The 24,408-nt window shown below is 34.6% G+C and overlaps 1 protein-coding gene across 1 annotated transcript; it reads left to right on the forward strand.

Annotated features, from left to right (window-relative positions):
- Positions 1–1,240: 1,240 nt before the first annotated feature.
- On the forward strand, positions 1,241–24,290 carry DDI1 (ubiquitin family protein). The gene is made up of 17 exons (XM_008796526.5): positions 1,241–1,341; positions 1,490–1,589; positions 1,771–1,803; positions 1,907–2,031; positions 8,777–8,885; positions 12,312–12,428; positions 12,785–12,850; positions 14,292–14,354; positions 14,438–14,482; positions 16,186–16,247; positions 18,006–18,099; positions 19,854–19,946; positions 20,027–20,096; positions 20,297–20,373; positions 22,697–22,754; positions 22,963–22,988; positions 23,904–24,290. The coding sequence occupies exons 2-17, from the start codon at positions 1,524–1,526 to the stop codon at positions 24,030–24,032; spliced, it is 1,233 nt and encodes a 410-aa protein (XP_008794748.1). The 5' UTR covers positions 1,241–1,341; positions 1,490–1,523; the 3' UTR covers positions 24,033–24,290.
- The last annotated feature ends 118 nt before the right edge of the window (positions 24,291–24,408 follow it).

Below are 24,408 nucleotides of genomic sequence, written 5' to 3' on the forward strand. Positions count from 1 at the left end.
CAAATAAAAAGAAAAAGAGTTCAACACATTAGCAGAAACAAAAATCATATACTAATAGAGCCATGATTAAAAAAACCCCAAAAAAGAAAGAAAATCGCAGGACAGAGTACATAGCCAGATAATATACGGTAAGTAAATTAGTTATTTAGTAAGTTAATACTAAGTAAATCGATATACAATTTCTAGTATATGGTATTCATCAAGACACAGTATACAGTCAGATGATATATACTTAGCAAATTAGTTATTTAGCAACCAAATACACATTTCCAAACAAATTAATATACAATATCAATAACATCATACTCACCAATACATACTACATGGCCGGCGATGCACACATGTTGACCTTTTGATATATACTAAAAGCTTATCTGATACACACTTAACATTGATCCAATACACACTTTCAGATAAATTGATCCATAGTTTTCAGAATATGCTTTTTATCGATACATACTATATGGCTAGGTGATACACACCATACAAATTAATTATCTCGCAAGCCAATACAGACCTCTAGGTAAATCAATACCTAGTTTTCAGAATATAGTGCTCATCAGTACCGACGCACAGTTTTTTAACTTAGTTTAACATAAGATATTATATACATATTATTTCTTAGATTTCATAAACTCTTAGGTGCAAAAATCTCATAAAAGAAAGAGAGATATGGAGGAGGAGAAAGGAACTTGGGAGGAAGAAAGAAGACCTCACGGATGGGATAGACGACTTGATAAGGAAGAGAATAGATGGAGAGGTTGGATGAGGAAAAAAAATGATGCGGACGGTCTCTCTCCATAGAAGATCTCTCTCGACTCTCGGCACATGTAATTTTTTTTATTTTTTTTTTAAGTTACGAGATTGACAGACTGCGTTAGTAGGAGGAGCCTTATTTTTATTTGACTTTTGGATTTTCTTTTTAAGATAGGCACTAAAGGAAACATGGTAAAATAAGAATCCTGTCATATAAGATATTTTATAGTTTTGCTCCATATAATTTTTGTTCTACAGATATTTGCGCATGTTGCTTGGACTGGTACACCAGCTCACTATGTCTAACTAAAGCTCACCTTGCCTCCTTTAGAATTATGCGATTTCCAAGTTCGAGGGAATTTAGGTTGTTAGGTTGTCACGTTAATGGACCTAAACAAACTGGACCGGCCCGTGGGCCGTCACAACGAGAGTTTTTTTTTTTTTTTTGGTGAAAACAAGGATAGAGTTAAGGACCGGTGAGTCATTGAATAAATCGAGGGGGCAGTCTCGTCTCGTTAGTCTATTTCCTCCTCCGCAAAGCTGTTGGTTTGTGGACTCTCCTTTGACGACGACGAGAAGAAAGAGGTAAAAATTCTCATCTCCGAAATCGTCGATTTCGCTTCTCCCTTCCCTTCTCTCCTCAAACTCGAAGGCGAAGCCGGCGAGATTGAAGCGCGAGGATTTTTTTTTCCTTGTTCCGCCATTGGAAACCCTAAAGATCTTTGAATTCCAGTGCAAGAAGCGAGTCGGTCACGCGGAGAAAGAAGATGAAGATCACTGTAATGACCACGGATGATCGGTTCATTACGCTGGACGTTGATCCGGATGAATCCGTAAGTCCCTCGGAATATTCCTAATCTTTTTCATGTTTACGAATTCTCCGATCCAAGATTGGCGTTTTCTCGCATTGTGCTGTTTAAATTGTCTGCAAAGATCGCTTCTTTCTTTGAAAATTAAGGGCTTTGGTTAAATATTTGTGGTTTTTGAGGCATCTTGGGGTTAATCTTGGTGCAGGTTGAGAATGTGAAAGCGCTTCTGGAGGTGGAGGTAATCTGCATTGGAATGGGTTTCTTTCTGTTTCCCTTTTTTCATTGTAAAGATTTTGGATTTTGATTGTTCTTGCGGTGATGATGGGTTCCGATGTTAGCAGACTAGTGTATCTCTTAGTCAACAGCAGCTGCATTTCAATGGAAAGGAGATGAGGAACTTGGATCGTTTGAGTTCTCTTGGGGTCAAAGATGGAGATATGGTGATGATGACTCCGCAAGCCTCTCAGTAAATCTCTTTTCCACTCTCATCAAACATTAACCATATAGGTTTCAATCAATACTGATGTTTTGGTTAATGTGGAGTATGCAATTATATAGGATGCTAATAGCAATTCGCTGATTCTATGCATGTGTGATTTCACTAGCTGCACTTAGTCATAGAGCGTGTGTATGCTGAAGAGAAATTTCAATATGAAGTGAAAGAAATGGAGAAAATAATTCAATGGTGTAGTTAGAGAAAGCTGGAGTTTGTAAAAACCAACTCATCCTCTAACTCAGTATTTAGTGTCAACTTATCAATAACATTCGGTATGGTCTGGTAATCCATCTTTAGATAAGTTATCACGATCCAAAATGGAAACATATTTGAATGTTGAGGCATGAGTATCATAGTCAATGTTTATAGAAGCAAAAATGACATTGAGGCCAAGGGATTCTTAAGCATAGCAAATGATTAAGCAGAATATAACCAAAATTTCATTACAAACCATAGGTAAATACAATTCTGTCACATATTAAATACACCATATTGTAGTATATTAATATACTTTCAATTATTACAAAACTATAGACTAACTATTATAGTCGATACTGCCTCAATAATTATTTGATCATAAAAATTCACTTGAGAAGTCAATGCCTTTTATCCCCAATATTCACTTCATTTCTACTCAATTAGTCTAAGAAGTTTGGTAGTAAGGAGTGAGCTATGTAGCTTATCAATCAACTTACCATGGTTAAATGAATAAAATCTTTTATTAAAAATGATTAACCATTTTAAAGGAAACACATTATAATAAATCCAACCAAGGTTCGTTGTCTCGGTATTGGAATCTATATCAATACCATCTTATTACAGTGTCGGTATGCGGTATGGTATAAGACGGCGAGGCATATCAAATATCAGTAGTAAGAGTCTATGTATTAGTATGGTACGGTACGGATGTACCGTACCTATCGATACAGCAAATTTTGTATCTAACTTGTATTCGAATTTTTAATACAATTTTTTTCATTGAAATGCTATTTCACTAAAATACGAAAAATTAAAATTTATTGTAATAAACTAAAATATATAATTAGAAAAATAGTGTAGAGATGTTTCATATAATCTCACATGTTCTCAAAAAGGCTTATTTATACCCTTGAGGCTACTCATATTATCCTCATTGCTAAAAGCAACCCAAGTCACTCATATTCTTCCTAATATTCGGATGTTGGAGCGCCTAGGGCTCACTTGCTGGGCACGTGGGTTTGAACCCCATGTTGGATGCCGCCCCACTTGAGCGCCAACACGTGATGTGAGATTCGGAAGCACAGGTTGTGGGACCATGCAGGGCGCACGTGACGGCCGCACAGATCGCGGGTTCCATGCGCACGGGTCTCGGAACCCAAGCTGAGTTTTATCTCGTTAAAAAAGTTTGATGTCAGATAATTTTAGAAAAATTTGATTTTTGTGAACTTTTCTTTTTGATAATTTTGATGTTATTAGGAAAGTCAATAGTTAGTATGCTTCGACTTAAAATAGGATTTAGAATCCCACATTGGAGAGAAGAAAAGAGTCTGCTTGTACTACTTGTAGGTACTCTTATTGGTCCTTCTTTTGTAATTATGCTTGAGATACTTGAGTTATTGATTAGTGAAAATTCTCTTGTGGGAATTGTTATTGCTATCTCTCAATCTCTCACCTTTTTTTTTGCTGGATTTCGTTTGGTTAGGATATGTCAGATTATGGAATAATATGAGGATTTTTGAAAATCATTTATCTGAAAAAATGTTTGCAGAGAAAAAATAAAATTTACCACGTTTGGTTGATGGAAAAATTACTTCGAGAAATGGTACTGAAAAAAGATTACTATGTTTGGTTGGAGGTAATTTTATATGAAAATATTGCTAAATTTTCTGCAATACTCTTGAATAAATAATTTAGGTAATACCATTTTTTTTTTCAGTCCATTTGTTGGCCATTTATGGCCCACATACATAAACTTTGTCAATATTGGCTATTTTGAATATTAAAATATATTTACGTCAGTTAATAAATATTTTAAATTAAATATACATATATTAGAAAATATATTTTTAGTGTAAATGAATTTTAGTATATTTAGGCATACAAATAAATCTGTTAATTATTAATAAATCCTATGTTAGACTTAATGAAAATTAATAATTATTTGTTAATTATTATTAATAAATAATATTTATTAATAAATATATTAATATATTAAATGTACTGTTATTTATAACTATTATTAATCTATATCTTTATATATTTATAATATATTAATAGGATACTAAGATAAGATATATTAATATACTTAATATTAATTATATAATATAATGAATATAATAATATAAATAAGGGCATTTTCTTGGAAATGATATTTTCAGATTATCTTCACTTAGTAATCTAGTATGGGAAAACAAATACCACACGTCTGGTAGTATTTGTTTTACCTTCTTTTTCAAAAAAATAGGCATGGGATCCACCATTTGTTTTACCATCTTTCTCATCCACTTTTCGTATCAAATATGGTAATTTGATATGGGATTTATTTTTTTGTGCCAGATTACCTCCAACCAAACGGGCCCTTAGGGTTTGCAAATGAGCGTTGTGAGAGCTGCATCCTTGGAGTGGTCAGCCAAGATGGTATTTTTGGTTTTGGAAGAGTGTGACTTGCTCCGCTCCTCTTCCAGTTACCATTCGCTCTGTTGAAAGCGTATTGGCTTGCGAGTAACCGCTGCCTTTAAGTTCTATCACCATGCTCATACATGTTAGTGGGGCTTCTACCTCGCCAAATTGGTTGTGTCGACATATCCTTCCTCCTTTGTGTTTTCAGCCTAAGTTCAATACCTCCCAGCATCATATTCAGATGGGGCTACTAATTAACTTTGATGTCAACACAGATAAGGTCATTGATAATCCTCGAGGTCCACTTATAACCCTTGGGCAAGGTTACACTTATCCTCATCTATGATCTAGATGAGGTCACTCATACCCCCTAGCTAGAGGTTCCTCCTCGATATTTGAGTAAGGCTATTCATTTACCACATGGGTCAGGGTCCACTTGTATCATTTCAGTACTTTCATTTAAGATTGATAGGATTTTCTGATATGTCATTATGGAAGCTTCAACGAGAATAAGAAACAATATAAAATAGACATGATGTGATCATCATCTGCACATGTTTTTCAATTATAGCATGCGAGCTTAGTTTCAAGATTACCAATTTGAAATCACATTATTTTTGAAGTTATCCAATTAGAAATTGATGTCTACTTTCAAATAACATAAGATTCAAATTTCCAAAGAGCAAAGCATCAAGATCTTTACAACATATTATAAACTTTTAAAATTGATGCAAGAGTTGTTTATAGATTTAACCATTTCTACAAAAAAACTTGAGGCTTTAATCATTGACAAGTATTTTAAAGTTTCAAAACAATAGCTGGTTTGGAAAGGGTTCAAACATTAGATTCCTCTTAAAATTTTAAATGCAGGAAGTGGTTCAACTCAACAATTTCATAGGAGTTATTCAAGAGTAACTAGTCTTTAGGGTTTCATAGGAGTTATTCAAGAGTAACTAGTCTTTATGTGACTATCAGATTTATAGGATATAATTAGCCTAATTTGAAACCGTAATTTTCCAAATTATACAAGATTTAAAACACTAGGTGATTCCATATTCAATATGATGGAAAGTTACTAACCTTCAGAAGCTAATAAATGCCTAGTTCCCTTGTCCATGCTCCTCTCTTTCCTCTTCTTCTTCCGCTTCCTACCCTCCTTTTCCTTTTTCCCCTTAGCTGCCCCCCTGCCTCTATTTATAGGCAAGGTAAGGTGGCTAAGCTAGTGGGGTCCACTTGGTGACTCACCTAATAGGGATATTTTCCTAAGTACGTTGGTTTCGAAGGTCACAAGAAAGATCAGTTGGGATAAGAAGATGAAGTTGGTGATGAAGCAAGTGAAAATTCCAACAGAACCCTCAGAAACAACACTTATTTAGATTTAAATAAACATCACTGTTTCCATTTTGTTTTCATTTCTATTTCCATTTATTTAAGACATTACATGTAACTAAGGGGGTAACTCCCATTTTATTTATTTGAGTTCAATAAGAGTACCCAAAAATTCAAATAGTTGGTTTCTTAGTTTTATTTCAAACCATAGATTTCCAATGTCGGGTCAACATTTCAACTTTCAAAAGTTAAGCTGTCTCTCAAATCATAAAATTTCATAAATCCTGTTATGCCAAAACATTGTTAAAATCTTGAAGTCCGGTATAGAAAGTCTTATGAATTCTTCAAGACATATCACCCATTTCAGTATTATTCAGCACTTAAGGTTCTTGACAAGAAGTTCATATTATGATATTTCATATCCATAAATATGTGTCTAAGTACAAGTGGGTTATTACATAAGTCTTGCATGGGAGGACATATGCCCGGGAAATAGTTGCTGGGTGGCACAGTGTGATTCATTGCTTCTTCAAGACATATCACCCATTTCAGTATTATTCAGCACTTAAGGTTCTTGACAAGAAGTTCATATTATGATATTTCATATCCATAAATATGTGTCTAAGTACAAGTGGGTTATTACATAAGTCTTGCATGGGAGGACATATGCCCGGGAAATAGTTGCTGGGTGGCACAGTGTGATTCATTGCCCTGCTGCACTGTGTAATGTGTTGATGTGGGCATAAAAGTGAGTGCAGAACGAGTTTTTTTTTTTTTACTTGATGCAAGTTAGTCTTCTTGATTTAGTTTTGATTTGTACTAGATTCTGGTTTAGTTATCTTCGTTTTTTTCCTTTTAGATTTAGGAGAAATAGATTGTCTATTATATTTTTCTCCTGATTTTTAGGTTCTATTTTAGGATTGTTTTTAACTGGGCTTATTTTTGGAAGGATTAGTGTCTGTATAGCCTGGTTAGGAAAGTCTTAGTCATGAGGATCATGTTTTTTCAAAGAGATTCAGTGGCTTTTGTGTTTGGTTAAATAGACAAATGAAGGTGCTATTTAGAAAGTCTTACGTTTATATTTTGTTAAGAAACATTTGAAGGCATCTTGTTTGCTTTTTCTTTTATTTGGTTCCTAGGAAGAAAGTCTGTAGTGTTCTGTCAGATAAGTCCTATTTCTTAAGTCTTATTATGTTAAAGGAGAAGAAGAAGACAGTATAGTCATATTTAGCAAAGCATAGTAGTTATTTTTGCTTATTGCTTCATATCCATTGTTATTCTTTCTCTAACCCTTTTATTTACTACTTGGGTTTGAGAAAATCACTGCAAGTAGTGAAAATGATTGCCTTTGGGAGCATAGATTTGTTCCCTTGTGGACTTTTCTGTTTTAATCTGAATTTATCTGTAGATTTGTTCCCAATAAATTTTAGATCTGACAACATTGTAGATTTGATATCCACGACATCACTTCTTGAGGGTCTGACCTTGAAAAGATTTACAGAGTCAATTTTTATGCATCTTTCTGTCACAATTGTGCATTCGATGGTGAATCTATGTTTTTCCACGGGCTCATTGTACTCAAGGTGACGGGGACAGACCCACCACCTGAAATAGTGTACCAGGGGTGACTGACTAAACTATTTCTTGGATAATGACCATTTGTTCTGTTAGTTATTTAATTTTGATCTTCAAGAATTTTAATGTGGCTTGTGAGGTTAGAAGAGGGGAGAAGAGAAAAAAGAGTTACACAAATAAAAGCAAATTACTTTTGGCAACTCTTCGGCAAGTACAATTCATTTTTTCCCTTGTCCTCCAGTTAGAACGCTACATGCACCTTTACCTGTCTGCCTACTCTGCCTTTTAAGTGGCAACTGTACTGTCTTCGTTGAGGTATCAGATATTATCTATTACATGGGAATGACCGGAATACATGAATAATTGTGTAGACATCTTGTTCTTCACACCTGCTCTTTTCCCTGAAGTTGTATATATCTTCTTTTGAAATCATAACTTTCGTTTCTTAAAGCAAGAGCTTTGAATGACATGAAAAGAGCCATCACTGGTTATCTTTGTTTAAAATCTATGATGTTCTTTTTCATTTTCCTTATAAAAAAACTGCTTAATAATATAATCTTGAAAGCGAGTGCTGTATTTTCTCTCTCTCTCTCTCTCTCTCTCTCTCTCTCTCTCTCTCTCGTATGGCATGTGCATAGGACAAGTTGAGACAGTTGAATAGAAAAATGAACTTTTGCTCTCCATCTTCTAAATCTTATTCAGATCAAATGTGATGGGAGAAATGCTTCACTTTGATATATAGTTTTCTAACTGAATGTCTGGAAAGAGATGTCGCCTGCATTTTTTTTATACATCTTCATTGCTTGCCAGTCTTATATAGATCACTAAGCCAAAAAGAAAAAAGATTAAGAAGTACCATTGTGATTTCTGTATCCTCCCAAATAGAATTTCTTCTTGCCATCATCCATCTATAAGAGCATGACTTTTACGTACTTGGCTTTAGTACCTTGCCTAGTCGAATCTGCCAGTAATTTGCCCCTGCTTCCGTGAACTAGAAGAAAGATATTCTTTTCATGAGTTAATTGGTTTTTGCTGTTTGTGGGAAAAAGTTACATTGCCTTCAGAAGATGAGATGTTTTCCTATTTATATCTAGTTATGGATATTAGTATTCCACTGAGAGGACTAACTTCATTGATATCTAGAGAGCTATTTGATAGTGACATTTGATGAGCTGTCCTGGGATGATAATTGCTTTTGACCGAACTATTTCAGGGCATCTTCCAGTGATTTAAGATTGAATTCTGATGGTTCTGCCATGAATCCTGGAGCCTTCCAGCAGCAGATCCGCAGTGATTCACAGTTAATGGCACAACTGCTTCAGGTAGACTTTCTTCAGATACTTGATTTGCTTGACATCCAAACTGTTTCTTCATGCTGAACATACTAAGAAACTTTTTTGCTAGTAGAAGGGTATTGCCCACAGTGGTTTCTATGCCCTTCAAAGATTTTGCATCTGGACCAAGCTGGTTTCGGTCCAAATTATACAATACGCATCAAATCTGGGATAGTTTTTTATAACGAGTTTCCTCAACTCCATGTAATTCATATCAAACTATGTCAAAGTAAATGTTCTGTCAAATCATCTTCTCTCTGTTGTTGTCAGCACTCAATTGCCAAGTGCTTGTGTATTCAGAAGCTAGAAAAATTGATTTTCTGTTTGAAAACTTTAGCAACAAAAGACCTTTGTCCTTCAAAGATTTTGCATTGGGACCAAGCTGGTTTTGGTCCAAATTATACAATACGCATCAAATCTGGGATAGCTTTTTATAACGAGTTTCCTTAACTCCATGTAATTCAGATCAAACTATGTTAAAGTAAATGTTCTGTCAAATCATCTTCTCTCTGTTGTTGTCAGCACTCAGTCGTTTGCCAACTGCTTGTGTATTCAGAAGCTAGAAAAATTGATTTTCTGTATGACAACTTTAGCAGCAGAAGACCTTTGGTTCTTTTTTTTTTCTTCCAGTTTTTCATTCTGAATAATGTCCCCTCTAGAATCTGAGATGACCATGCAACTTCATTGCTAATAGCTTCGGTTTTCACAAGCTGGATTCACTTGCATCTGAATCTTTGAATCATAAAACTCTATTAGGTAGCTAACAGTGCCACACGGTCAAATGCATCTGATTAGTCTCAAGTTATTCTAGTTTAATTTGTTCTAAGATCTATAATTATATTTTGTGGTCATCTATTATAAAAAATTATAGCAAAGAAGGTGCATTGTAGGAAGTAATTCATGGTTGATGTCCCTTTACAGTCTACACATGCAGTTGTCATGGATGAATCTAGATGAAGCAAGCTGTAGATGTGCTCAGGTAGCAAGGAAAAGAGAGGACGTGGTAGATAACTGATTGGTCTACTAAAATATCTTTGGGCTTGACGTGTTGGCAGATAAAATATACTTGATTAATGGAACTTGGGTTCTAATGGGCTAACTTGAACTTAGGCTGAGACAATTAACTTTTCCCCATATGAAAGGTCAAAATCCAATTGAAAACCTGATTTCCTTGCTAATCTCTGTTATTATTTTCTTTGTAGGGCTTACAACTATGTGGTGTGCAAACATAGTTGGTGATGCCTGTCCCTAGGCCATCTTCACATTTGACAAAAAATATGACTATTCTAAATCTTACGGTTTCTTTCAGGGAAGTTTGCCTTCCATTGTACAAAAGCGGCCCAACAACTAGAGTTAGGCTCATATCAAGGATGATGATGAATCAGAGGTCCTGTTGTTTTAGTTTTACTTCATCACAAAAATATGAATTGCATTAAATCAACTATATTGACGATTTCAATCAACTATTATCTATCTCAAGACAATTGTATATATTGATTGGATGGTCTAAAAGCATAAGTCTATAATTGCAACAAGCTTCCTTATTTATAATTGAATGCTTGAGATTTGAGTCCTAAGAAGAAGCAACAATGACATTCTCACTTCCCAGATTTGTGATTTTGAGGATATACATTAACAAAGCATGCAAGACTATTTTATTTTTTTTCTTGGGCACCAGCGAGCGGGTGTTCAATTTTTTTCCTACCCATTTGCATCCCTGGAATCGTTTCACATGCATTGCATGTTTGGAATTCTAATATTTCAACCCACAAGTTAACATCAAAATAATTTTATAAATGTTTACACATTTTACCTTCAAACTATTGGAAAAGTCTTGCATTATAAACTATAAGCAGTATAATTTTTATCTTAGTATGTTATCACATTATTGGATGCTATCTCATAACACAGATCAATATTGACCACTATGCAATTGATACATTTTTCTTAATGATGTCTAAGATACGATGCCTGTGTCATGGCATGTTATGTTTATAGAAAACAGTAACAAAATTTTTATTTCAATTGTATTTCTTTCTGGTTGTACAATTTGAATTTGGGGGCTCTCTTTTCATGTTGACTTTGATGTGGGATACATGTAAGCAAACCATCTCTACTAGTTATTTGCTGCAAAATCTTCTCCATTTCTAAGCCTCTTATTTGGATGTCTCCAACCCCATGATTCCTGATTCTAATACATGAAAAATCCACCTTAGTGTCTTTATCCTTGCTATGCTCATTCTGTGTGGATGTTCTTTTCATGCCTAACCTATCAATCCATACAGAAGGTTGCTATTACAATTGTCTTTCAAACTTCTCTTCTTTCACTATTTGAATGGTAAGTTATGATCGCATATTACTGCGGAGATCTGTTTCAACTTTGTCCTCCTATGCTTAAGCACTGTTATAACAGTCTTGAATATCTCGTTGTTCTTTCTATAATATGACAATAGTGGCATAATAGATCTTATGGTATCATGTGTTGTTACTTCAACTCTGGAAAAAAAATCTGTGGTCTCTATTTTAGTTTGTTTTGCCTTAATTTCATACAACCTGCTTCTCTGATTCCATCATGGTATTCAATCACCTCTTTCTAAATAAATTAACAATATAGGATCTGCAGATCACATACATTGAGGGGCTTCCTCAAAATTATATAATGAATGAATTTACAACAATTATCCAAATGTCAGACTTCAGTTAGTGCAGCTTTATTGCCACTTGGAAGTTTCCATTTTCTTTGTATGTAGTTTCTGCAATTATCATTATTCACTCATACTTTTCTTTTATATTATCACTATTTATATTCACATGCTTCTCGTGTTTAATGCCAACTAAATTGTCTCCTATGCACTATATTATATGCATTCTAGATCAATTAAGCTATGTTTTGGCCCTTTTGGTTTATTGTTCTTTGTGCTAAATTGCCTTGTTAAGAAATTTGCTTCCGGAGTCGACATTCGTGACATGAATTGAAATGCTTGTCTTAAATTTCCTGCTTAAATATCCTTATTCATAGCTCAACAACATGAGGCATGATATATTTCCTGTGCTAACAGATGTACTCATTTGAGCTTTCTTATGTTGTTAATATAACATATTATAAGTACTCATAACCTAAATTGAAATGCTTGGGTTAAATTTCATGCTTAGAGATCTTATTCGTAGGTCAATGACATGAGGCATGATATTTTTCTTGTGCTCTAACAGATGTACGTTTTTGAGCTTTCTTATGTTGTCCGACTATATATGATTACTACATTTTAAACAATTATTACTGTATGTTTGCGTAAGTTCTTAAATCTTCTTGCCAAATGCATGCTGCTACTATGGCTTCATTTTCTCGAAGTTCTGCTTTGATATCTCATCTTTTGTGAGGTTTTTTTGCATCGAAGATGACTATTTATCTTGCAGAATGATCCAGCATTTGCACAAGCTGTACTTGGTGATGACCTTGATCATCTGCAGAACCTCTTGCGAGAGCGTCATCGACAAAGACTAGAACTACGGCGTAAACAAGAAGAAGAGCTTGTAAGGAGTTTGTGCCAATTTAACACATATATTTCTGTCATTTTTTAAAGGAATTCTACTGGTATCTGCATATCTGTGTTAAATGGGTTGGCTCCTGGTTCAGACGTTTTTGCTTGGTACATAGATGTCTTTCTATTTTTAAAGAATTTTATATTTATAGGGTCATTTAGGCTTTATGTGGTGATGATAGGTTTGTGATTGTCAGCATTTTTGTTATATTGTTTCTTAAACATGCTTGCCCTATCTGTGGTATCCATGTTCTTAAAGGCATTTTGACCTGTACCTTATTAAAATGATTACGTATATTGCTACAAATTGGCAAACTCGTGTATACTAAACAATAGCTCCATTTCCAGGCTCTGATGTATGCAGATCCTTTTGATGTTGAAGCACAGAAAAAGATTGAAGCAGCTATTCGGCAGGTCTATTATTTATTTTGCATGATGCTAATCAAGAATTATTTTGTTTTCATATCTTGTTTCATTTTGTATGGTAGTACTGAAGGGGCTTGTGCCTTGAAATATGATAATGTGGGCAAATAAGATACAACTATCCCATCATCAGTTTATTTATGAAATAAAAGGCATTACCCTCATCAAGTACTGAGTTTCCATTTTCATTTCTTTCCGTCACTTCCTCATCAACCTAAGTTACCTAATATGCCTAAATGTTTGCTTTAACCTGAAAGCAAAACAGACTAGAGTTTCTAAATGATGAATTTGATCTATTGATACAAAGCTTGTCAACCTTGTTATGCAAATTTGGTGCCAAGGATCTCTTTTCCTTGTCTATTTGTTGATGGCAAAGTTTTGCGCATCATCACTAAAGATACAACTGTTCTTATCAGACATTATTTAACAGACATGATTTACATGTATATATTGTTATACTCAAAAAAAGTACACAATGATAGAGCATTGATACACACACACAAAGAATCTGTGTATGTTAAAGTAGAATTGCTCATATTCTGTCCTAGTAATTCCTAAATAACTGCTGAGCAAATATCGAACCTGGACATATCAGTATGGGCCATCCAGCAGGTCAGTGCCCTCAGTAACTGTCTAATCTGATAATATAATTCCTCCTGGAAACAAGAATATCCAATATATGAAGGTGGCTGGTGGTTCCACTCCAACTTGATAATTATACATGTACTCCATCTAACTATAGCAATTCAATGGTACGCCTACTTGTATACAGGATGTTATGTAAATATCATAGTTGGGCATTCCAATAGACTTGAAAGTTGCTGATTGACCCCACTATGAAAGGGGGAAAAGATTTTGTGGTTTTCTATCTTGTGAATGTAACATTGTAATGTGACTCCCAGTGCACTTGAATTTTAAGACTCAGTGCTAACATAATTAAGAGAGTAGTCAAGCCATGGACAACTTAATTGATATGAAGTGTCTGCCAAATCTCGACCATGATGGGGCTGGTTTTGTTTCCACCTGAATGTGTGAACTAGAATCCAAATTCGTTTCTGAATCTGACTAGGATTTGGTTTCCTTAAGAGATGCAGAACCTGGCTTGGATTTCTGATGCTATTTGGATCAGAGTCTAGTGGGATCTGATGCAAAACAAATCTGGCCCATTGGTAAAGCAATGTTGAAGGTGCGTTTGCAGTAGGCCAGAAGTGTCTACCGTGCACTATACCATGCATTTCTTAGTGGTGTATGCTGTTCAACCCTCAGTGTGGGCACATACAAGCGGTCTATGCTGAAAGCAGTATACTTTGTAACATCAGGATCACGTTGAGCTATCTTTGTTATTGCCTAATCTTCTTGCGGCATAACTTCTTGTTAACGCTAATTTATTCTCTATCCAGTCTAATTATCACTAATCGATAATAAACTGCAGAAAGGAATCGATGAAAACTGGGAGGCTGCATTAGAACACAACCCTGAAGCATTTGCACGAGTGGTATATCCTGTGCACATTTTTTTTTTAATTATATGAATTGGAAATGTGTGTATGTACTTATCGACAACTTTTCCTTTCTACAGGTTATGTTGTATGTGGATATGGAAGTCAATGGGGTACCTGTGAAGGTATTGTCAAAGAATGGCATTTTTCATCCTATAATCTCTGTTTCTTTGTGGGTTTTTTTGCATGAATACCCTTCTAAAAATTTAAATTTGCATGAATACCCTCTTAAAATCTATATTTATTTTTGTACTCTCATAAAACACTGTTTTTGCACAAATACCCCTAATATAACGGTTCTTCTAACACCGTTAATAAAAACCATATTTATTTGAATTAAAAATAAAATAAAAAATTGAAATTATTTTTTTGTCCTTCACTGCGATCGCCTTATGATTGTTTCTTTTTGCACATCTACCTATTAAGGGTATTTTAGTCATTTTAATTTGGAAATCGTTAATCCTTTAATGACGTTAGATGGCATGGGTACATATGCCAAAACAAGAATAAAAAAGGGTAGAATAGCAAAACAAGTGTTTTACGAGGGTATACATGTAAATATCAATTTTGGGAGGGTATTCATGCGAAATTCGATATTTAGGAGGGTATTCATGCAAAAAATCCTTTCTTTTTCTCTTTATGTTCTTGTACAGTTTCTTTTGCAAATGTGATTATGCTCATAAAATACCAAGATGACATCATGTTGGTTTGGCATACCAAATGAATTTATTGTGAGTCGGGTTAGAAATTTTAGAACTGTTATTTTGATATGAGAAGTTTAGTTGTCGACTTTATTTTCATGTTCTTGTTTAATAAAGTTGAGAGATTTTTGGGCAGGAAAAACAAAATGTTAAAGGGTAACATTTCTTCACACACACACATACACACACACACACAGTACTTTCCATGCCCCACATGAAATGAGTACCGGTCCTTCACTGGTCCGGTTGAGCATGGCTGGTACAGAGCAGTACAAATCAACGCTTAAATCCTTTTTCCTCTGTTTGTTTGTCAGTTGCATATGTCAGCGGGTTCTTAAGTTTAATTGGCTTAAAGAGTCATGGAGGATGCTCGCAATATTCAGGCTGTGGCATTCTATGCATATCGTATTGTATTTTGTTGACATTTAATGCAGCCCTAAGTAAAAATAAATGCTGCTGAAAATATTTTGTCAAAATAATTTGTCTAGATTCGGTTTGGATCAGAAATTTACTTTCAATTTTCTGTTGTGGACAACAGAAAAACTAGAGTAAATGATTAATTTGGGAAAGGAAGGATTAGGAGGAGGAGAATTGGAGAAGCAAAAAAAGTTGAGAGAGAAGAGAAGAGACAAAAATCGAGGGAAATAAATGCAGCCAATAGAAGTAATATGCATTATACCTATAAAACACATAAAAAATTTCACTGTTCATGGACCTAGAAATGATTGTTTGTGCTGCATTGGTTAAAACCACCATTGTCATCGAGGATGTGCATTGAGCCATGACTTATGAGGTTCTGGTATAATGCATATTATTACACATGGTATAACAGGTACCACTGCCACCTTGATTTTTCTTGTTGGGCAGTTTAGCCTGTTACTATTGGCTTGTGGCCTTTCTTTATGATGGAAGGCTTTTTATATTATCTTTATCCTAATTATTATTCATTTTAAATTCCTTTTTTTCTTTCGATTCATTAGCACAGTTCCTTAAGGTGGAAGGTTTTTGATATATTATCTTCAATCCTCATTATTATGCATTTTAAATTCCTTTTTTTTGATTTATTAGCACAGCTCCTTAAAAATTATTTTAAGTGTTCCTTTTCCCCTTTTCCTTGGCTGTTCCAGGCATTTATTGATAGTGGAGCACAAGCTACAATAATATCAAAAAGCTGCGCTGAGCGTTGTGGGTATGATCATCGATTAATCATCTTTGCAGTTTGATGAATAGTAACTATCAGTTTTATGATATGTCTACTTCTAGACATATAAGCTCCTGAGTCCAGAGGGTATAAATTTTGTAAATGCTCTTTGGGTGGTCCAATATTTGAAGAAAAGTCACACCTTTCCTTTATTTCAGTGTTTCTTCAGTACAGGACTTCAGATTTAATTATTTAAGGGTCAACTTTTACTCTGGAAAAGTTGCTTAAAAGATCAAAATGAAACATATGATGACCATGGGAAAAATGGTATTAGAAGCAAAATGTTATTGGTTTATTATATTACATAAGAATCACTCACAATTTGTGTGCTCTAACCAGTGTTTGCCAGAAATTTACAAAGAATAAGAAACTTGTTAAAAGTAAATAATGAAAGAATTTCATACAGCATGACCTCAATTAGAGAATTTTACGAACCTGGAATTTTGTAACAATGGTTTCTGCAGCCTCTTTACTTTTTAATCCTTTTTTGGCTGTTACTTGGCATGCAATGAGAAGCTAATGGTCAAGCAGCTGCAGACATCTCAATCTCTTTAGGTCCACACAATAGATTAAACTCCTGATTTATTAACAATCTGTAGATGTTGTTTCAGATCACGCCTTAGAAATAATTAATTAGATCTTGTTTAAAATCTTTTAATGATTTCAAATAATCTGTTTATTACATTCACATATTTCTGAAATCTGGTTGTTTTTCATGTTGTCTATAATGCCATCTGAAACAAACCCACTTTTGAAGAATTTAAATTTCTTGAGGAAATAAAACTACTTAGAACCAATTTATACTATTCTACTGAGTTCATGCTATTTAATATTTGTTGCATTTTTAAAATTTAATTAATTTGCTTTCTATGTTAAAATCTTTTGTCATGCCTTTATCTCAACTCTTCCCTGGCTTGTAAAAGAACTTTTTTTGTTGTCCTCTCACAATTTGCACTCTTGTGATAATGTCAGCATGAACAAAAGAATAGGTATAAGAGGCTGCTTGAATATATACAAATATAGCATGCAGCATTTATCTTTACTTTGTATTTTCACTTTGATTTGTGATGTGATAGTGCACTTATAGAAGCTATAAACACGCAGAAACCTGTTTTAGGTGGACATTAATTTAGGTGATCCAAAAAAGTAGAAAAGAACAAATGCATATGGAGTAGTGGAAAAATCCAAACACTGAAACTCAAACTTATACAGATCTATTATATGCATCAGATAGCAAAAAATAAAGGGTTTCCTAGGGATATCTTGTTAGAACTCCCTGACAAATAGACTTTAAACCATGTCCTATGGAAGCTGATCTCCTAATGTGTCACCCTGTTCCTTGTGCTTTAACATCACCAGTTCCCCACTGTCTTCATTTTATTGCAAGTTTTTTTTGTTGCATTAATCTTTTTCAATATTTTAAAAATGGTATCCATTTGAAAGGAGCTTTATGAACTAGCAGTTTGCTTCTCATCTCAGCATATTTCATCAGGACTCCTTGGTACTCGGTATGTTGTTATGTAAATGGATATCACATGAGGATCTTGATTGAGGTTGTGCTTGAGCAGAACTTCTTTTTCTATTAAGGATGCTTCTTTGGATTTTTTTCAAATATTCTTAACATTATCACTTTCACTATTTGCCTGTTTCAAAACCAGTAGCTATATGCTTGTGTGAAATTTAAAGAGAAAAGTTCACCAATCATAGCCTGTTTCTCTAATAAATTGTCTTCTTTCTTTATGTTAGGTTATTAAGACTCCTAGATGACCGTTACAGGGGTGTTGCTGTTGGGGTTGGCCAGTCAGAAATATTGGGCCGAATACATGTTGCGCCAATTAAGGTAGTTTTCAAACTTTGTTTATTTGTTAATAGCATCTTGGTTTACAACCTATCCTTTTCTTCCTGTTGATTAAGAGAATGTTCCATTTACTAAAGTTTCTTGATGTTCATGCCAGTTTTTTATAAACAATATGAATATATGGAAATAAAAAGTTCATCTTATCTGGAACTTGTTCTGGCTTAGACATATTTTTTGGGAGATACATATTTTCTTCATATGCATAATCATAGTTAACAAGCATTACTTCATTTATTTGAATCACATCTACAAATTCACCTTTAGGATTTATTTCTACGGTAGTAATATTCACTGTTATTTCTATTTGTTTTCCTTTATCCATGTTACTATAGGTTTTTGTTTTTTCTCTTGAATCTGGTACATAAATTTGACTCCCTCTCCTTGTTGAGGTCTACTGACTCTTGAAATCTTTGATGAATAGGCCATGTTATATTAATTGGTTTGCCACATAATCTTTAGTAGGGCCCTACTTCTATGCTTCCACTGGTATAATCATCCCTTAGCTTATCCTTTCTAGTTAGCAGTCATCTGTTTGAGACTTTAGCAGTCTCATATGTTTGCTTGGACCTTATTGCTTAAAATTTTGAACCATACAAAGTGGCTAATTTGTTTATTGTCATACAATTTTTTAGCTCAAGTTTCCAAGGGATGTGTGGATCAAGTAGCACCCTGGAGGCACTTTCCAATTCATTTACCTGGTTTAGATTAGCTAGATATGTATGCGTTACAATTTGATGCCTTTGTACAATATATCCCAGGTATAGGAAATGACTACTTTGGTGTAGCAGCTAATTTTTTGGTTTTGATGGGAACCTTTTACTTCTATTTTCACTGTGGGTTGTCATACGCAAACATATCCGAAGTATCTTCTCATTATAGGCTGATCCAAGAAATTTATCCTGGAGAAAGTCTAATGTAGCAAGGTGGCAGGGGTTCAACAGATTTATAGACTGAAATATAGGTGATTTAAACAATAGAAATTTATCATGGAGGAAGTCTAATTCAGCAAGTTTGTAGGGGTTCAGCAGATCAATGGACCGAAATCAGTTGAAGTCCATTATTTTGATTCATCTCCTTTATAAGTTTGCCATCTCAGTCAGATAAAGAAGAAGAATATCTGACCCATCTTCTTAATGTTTAGATGAAATCCAGGTGATTGATGGTTTACATCATCTGCTAGAATGGGTCATGTACCTATATCTATGTTCGACAAGCCTATCTTAGATTTGGCATTCTAAGTGGATCTCTTTTGCCAACTATTCTATGTCCTGCCAGAAAGCATCCCTTTTGTTTTTGATTCCTATGGAATTCATCATTGTGCGCCTCTAGAGTGTTCATCTCGTGCAAATCCCTTTTCCCTATCTCCTGCCATTTTGATCTATCTAGCTTTATCAGTCTTTATAGAGCTATTTAATACTTTTAGCCAAATTTGGGTACCTAATGATCTCGAGGTACTACAAGTCACATCTAGTGCTATTATATATACCTCTTCGTTTGTCTTATGTCACATTTATTGTAGTATGGTTATTCAGTGGCACCAGTTCCTCTAATTACCAATTACAAGTACGCACTATAACCTTACTTCTTCAAGTATTAAGTGTGATATCACTGTGAATATGGTAGCATGATGATGCCTTATGCAAACTATGATTATCACAGAGCCTACACTAAAATGTTTCTGGAACTCATTTTAGTTAAAAACTTTCATCTCCTAACCCTGTGCTTGCATGTGATAGATTGGCCATTCATTTTATCCATGCTCATTCACTGTATTGGATGCTCCCAATATGGAATTCCTTTTTGGGCTTGATATGCTACGTAAGCATCAGGTAATGATTTATATGTTTAAAGGTCCCATTTCTGATTGATATATGAAGCTTATACTGATTATTTGTGTGAAAATATGCAGTGTATTATTGATTTAAAGGAGAACGTCTTAAGAATGGGTGGTGGAGAGGTTTCAGTGCCCTTTTTGTCAGGTTTTATCTTATGCTTGCAAGTTCTATGGTCTCATTTATTCAATGGTTGCTGGCAAGATTTTATTATTTTTCCTTACTGTTTGTTTCCTATTTTCTTATTCAGTGCTTTTGAAAGTTTCTGCCACTTGCTTGGCAGTCTTTGAATTCTTTCACTACTGGATGCATTATTGATTGTCGACTGGTGTAATATTCTCTTTCAGAGAAGGACATTCCCTCTCTTATCCATGATGAAGAAAGATTCTCCAAACAAGCTTCTCTGGGACGAGGATCTGTTCCAGTAAGTAACACTAAGTTTCTTACTTCCTTCTTTCTTTTTTGATAGATGTGTTGCAACACCATTCTGCACAAGTACTCTTGATTTTCTTTTGTATCCCTTTCTATGTATTTCATTTCTTCTAAAGTAGATGATTTGTATTCATGGACTTGTTAATTTTTATTCGATAGGCTTGTTGGATTAATCTATAATTGGTAATGCATCCTATGTTACCTTGTATTTTTAGTATGATTGGAGTTATCTGGCTCATGCAAATATTTTTGTTTGCATCCAGTCCATCTGATGCTGGACATAATTGATTAAATTAGGTAGCTGCAGAAGTTCACAAGAGTAGTACAATTATGTCCATGTTGTTCCATATCCTAAAGTAGCAATCAAATGCATGATCTGTTGGTGTTTGATAGTTTCTTCGCTTATAGCAATTAGTGTCTTTAATGCCCCTTTGCATGATTCTTAGCCCTTGACTTCATGTTATTCTGCTCTCCACCCTTGGACCCCCATCATATAACTCAGTGAAGATGAAACATTGATGTGCATGAAAATGCCTGTTCCCCAATGTTACCAAGATCGTTTGGCATCCAGTTCTTCTGTTGTAATTTGAGTCAAATTAGCTGCCTCTTAATGTCAGTGTATCAGTAAAACTGGAGTCCTTGATTCTTATATATAACCAATATATCCATAACATATAACAAGTTGTTTTTGATTAGTTAATGATTTTACTTGCTAAATGCTTCTAGTTTGGTGTAGAAGTAATATTCACAGTCATGTTTATACTTTAGAGGCTTTTGATAGAAGTACATTTTAAAGGCTGCATTTTGGGCATAAGTCTTGTGTTCCACCAAAAGGCCGTCAGCACAGGCTTGGAGCATAGATATTTTCTGAAGAACTAACGCACAAACCTGTTGGTGGTGACATTAATGTCGCATGAAGGAACACGCTATAGGGACTTGGGGCATTTTTGTTGGTGGGCCTGAGGCCCAGGCAGTAGACAGAACATGTAGCTTATGGTGCCTGATATTCAGGAATCATGACAATCATGAGGTTGATGTGACGAGCTAAGCTGCACATGGCTTGAGACCTCTTTGTGCATGCTTATTGCCAGCACACGGTTTCAAATCTATGCAAGCTTGAAAGGGATGGTTAAAAGCTGCTTAAATCTGCACGGAAGGAAGAAAGCAACAAAGAGCAGACAGCCGGCATCTTTCCCAAGTCCTAACCCTAGAAACATCTCTGGCATTTTCAGTTGCAATCCTTTGTTGATTTCTTCTTTGGATAAACATCCACAGTTTTCTCATCACCATACCTTTACAAGCATCCATATCTATAGCTGCTTTTAAGACAGCTGTTAGCCTTTTAGTTGGAGCAAAACCAGTTCTTGTAGGGACTATGGACTCCTCAATTCTAATTCCTCGCTTATCTAAAAAATATATCAGGTAGAGGTCCTTTAAACTAGACTAAGAGTGGGAGACCCCTTCTTGTCATTTGTTCACTGGCATAAAGTGAATGCAGACTGACCTTGGAATTGGCTATTAAACTAAATGTAAATGTGTGGTACCTGTATTTTCAAGCAGCAAATGGGTTTGCTATATAATAGTTTTCTGATATTTGATACATGGATTTTAGTTCGTTTAATCCATTTGTAAACTTGTTCTAAATGTATGTTGGATACCTCTGACAAAACTCTATTGATGTTGGGAGTGAACTGCACACCGACAAACAGCATCTCTTCTGGCAAAAGAGTTGAGTAATAATCCATGTACTTTAGTGGTATTCTGGTGGATTACTGTTTTGAACATGGCATTATTATGCATGCACTAATTTGACATCATAAAACTAGCCTTCTTTTCTTTTTTGTACAGTCATTGTAACTACAATGGATCAGCAGTATACTTTTTAGCTGTTCGAAAGTTACAGAAAAGTAACAGATTTTAATTTGGTAATTCATATGCTGTAGTATCAAGAGCTGTCAGCTTTATGCAACAACAAGATGGATGCCTCTATATTGGGAGAAAATATGAAGCTGGAAAGCTCTACTCTTAGAATGCTTCGAAGAATTCCTTTGTTCTCTGTAGTTACTACATAGATTGAATTTATGTAACAGTAATAAAATAAAGAGAGGGCATCAATACTTGATATCATTTTCTATATACCCTATCTGTATGTATAACACAGTTAAAGCAAACTATGGTAAACATTATGTCAAATCAGCGTATTCTGTAAATCTTCTACATTTAATATTGCTAGCATTTTTTGTTCTGCCTGTCAAATTAATTAATTCATTGGAAGTTTCATTGCCCTGATTGAGATGCCTCCTTTAATTCCTTAGGAAACTTCAGGGGCACGAGAAAGGATTGCTGACATGCCAGCACAAACCCAAGCATCTGGTTAGCTTCAGACAATTTACCATAGCTTACTGTGTTATAGCTTACAAATCTCATGTCTGTTTTCATTAAACATCTTATGTTCCTACTTTAATTTCCTTTGCTTTCAGATGAGCATAATTCCTCTGTAGCTGTCTATTTTATTCATTATTTTTTTAGATTTGCTTTGTGATTATTATTCATTTCATAATGGCTTTCTGTTTGCTTTCAGGAACTCCACCAAATGATCGTGCACAGGTACTTTTGCTTTCCCTGGAATCAGTTAATACTTTCTATTTTTATCAAAGAAACTTTATTCTATCTAAGATCAAGTCGTAGTCGGATATATATATTTATGATGAGAAATGCCTAAGTTTAATCCTGCATTAACAGACCTACTGTTCAAATCGTTAAGCTGAGAAAATATAGAAATGTGGGGCATAATACCTCTTGTTTGTGCAGTCATGCATAGTTGCATATATTCATGTACGTAAGCTCATAGATCCATGCCAATATTGCACTCATGAATTCTGCACCATTCATACACCTGAGATTGCGCTATGAGATGCCTTGATTTGAATCCACTTGGGAGCCATTTATGGAAAACCAACTGTTTTCACTGGTTGTTTTTCTTGTTTTTGCATTCTATGTTGTCATAATCTCTATTTGTGTGCTGAAGCGAAATAAGAGGAAAACTAGCGTGCATATTCTTCATACTGCCTCTGGCCACTCTTGTGAAAAATAAGTTCCTTTCCATATGCCATAAATATCCTTGGAAGCCCCTTTTTTTGCATCTCTGTGTACTGCATCAACAATGTGGCACCAAATTTATTAGAATGCTCTTGCTAGAGTTTTCTGCTTCTCTTTAGATTTGCAGTCAAATCATGTTTTTCCTTATCAGAATGCTTCTCTTTGGGTTTGTATTTCTTATGATTCCTCTCTTTATTCTTCATTCTTTTTTTTTTTTTTTTTTTTGAGAAAGGATTGGATTAAAGCTCCACTTCTAGCAGCCATTGAGCTGTATATGTTGATGAATTCATTTGCGACCGCTATTGATGTTTATGAATTATGTTCCAGCTGTAATCATGCTCTACCAATCAAATTTCACTATTTTTTTTCCACCTATAAATACACAAAGAAATGGTCCTCACTACATGATTAACAATTAAGCAGGGTGCAGATTTTGAGGCCAAAATTTTAAAGCTCGTGGAACTTGGGTTTGAACGGGAGGCAGTGATACGGGCACTTACACTGTTTAATGGCAATGAGGAACAAGCTGCTGGTTATTTATTTGGAGGCTAAGCTTTTTATTTTTATTACAATTATTTATTATTTTCCATCATTAAAACCAACACTAATTAGCATAGACTGCTGGTTTGCTCAATCAAACAAAACTCTTATTTGATTGCATTGATACCAAGACTCAATCAAAATTTGTTATTATAGAGACTTCTAATAAAATTAGGGCCATTAGTGTCGAAGAAAGTGGCTCTTCATATGTTGTGAACTGCTGATGTTTGTATCATGAAGGTAATGAAGAACAAAGACCTCTACCTTCCATCTCTTATGCTGTTCGAAGTTTTTTTTAATTTTTTTGACATACTATCTGAGATGTTTTAGATTACTTTATTGCATGTTCTTTTCTAGTTCTCTGGTATTGGGAAGTAAATTGATTGGT

The sequence above is a fragment of the Phoenix dactylifera genome, chromosome 2, assembly GCF_051530095.1.
Source record: "Phoenix dactylifera cultivar Ajwa chromosome 2, Ajwa_hap1_PhDact_Kaust_v1.1, whole genome shotgun sequence".
In the NCBI taxonomy this organism is placed as follows: domain Eukaryota; kingdom Viridiplantae; phylum Streptophyta; class Magnoliopsida; order Arecales; family Arecaceae; genus Phoenix; species Phoenix dactylifera.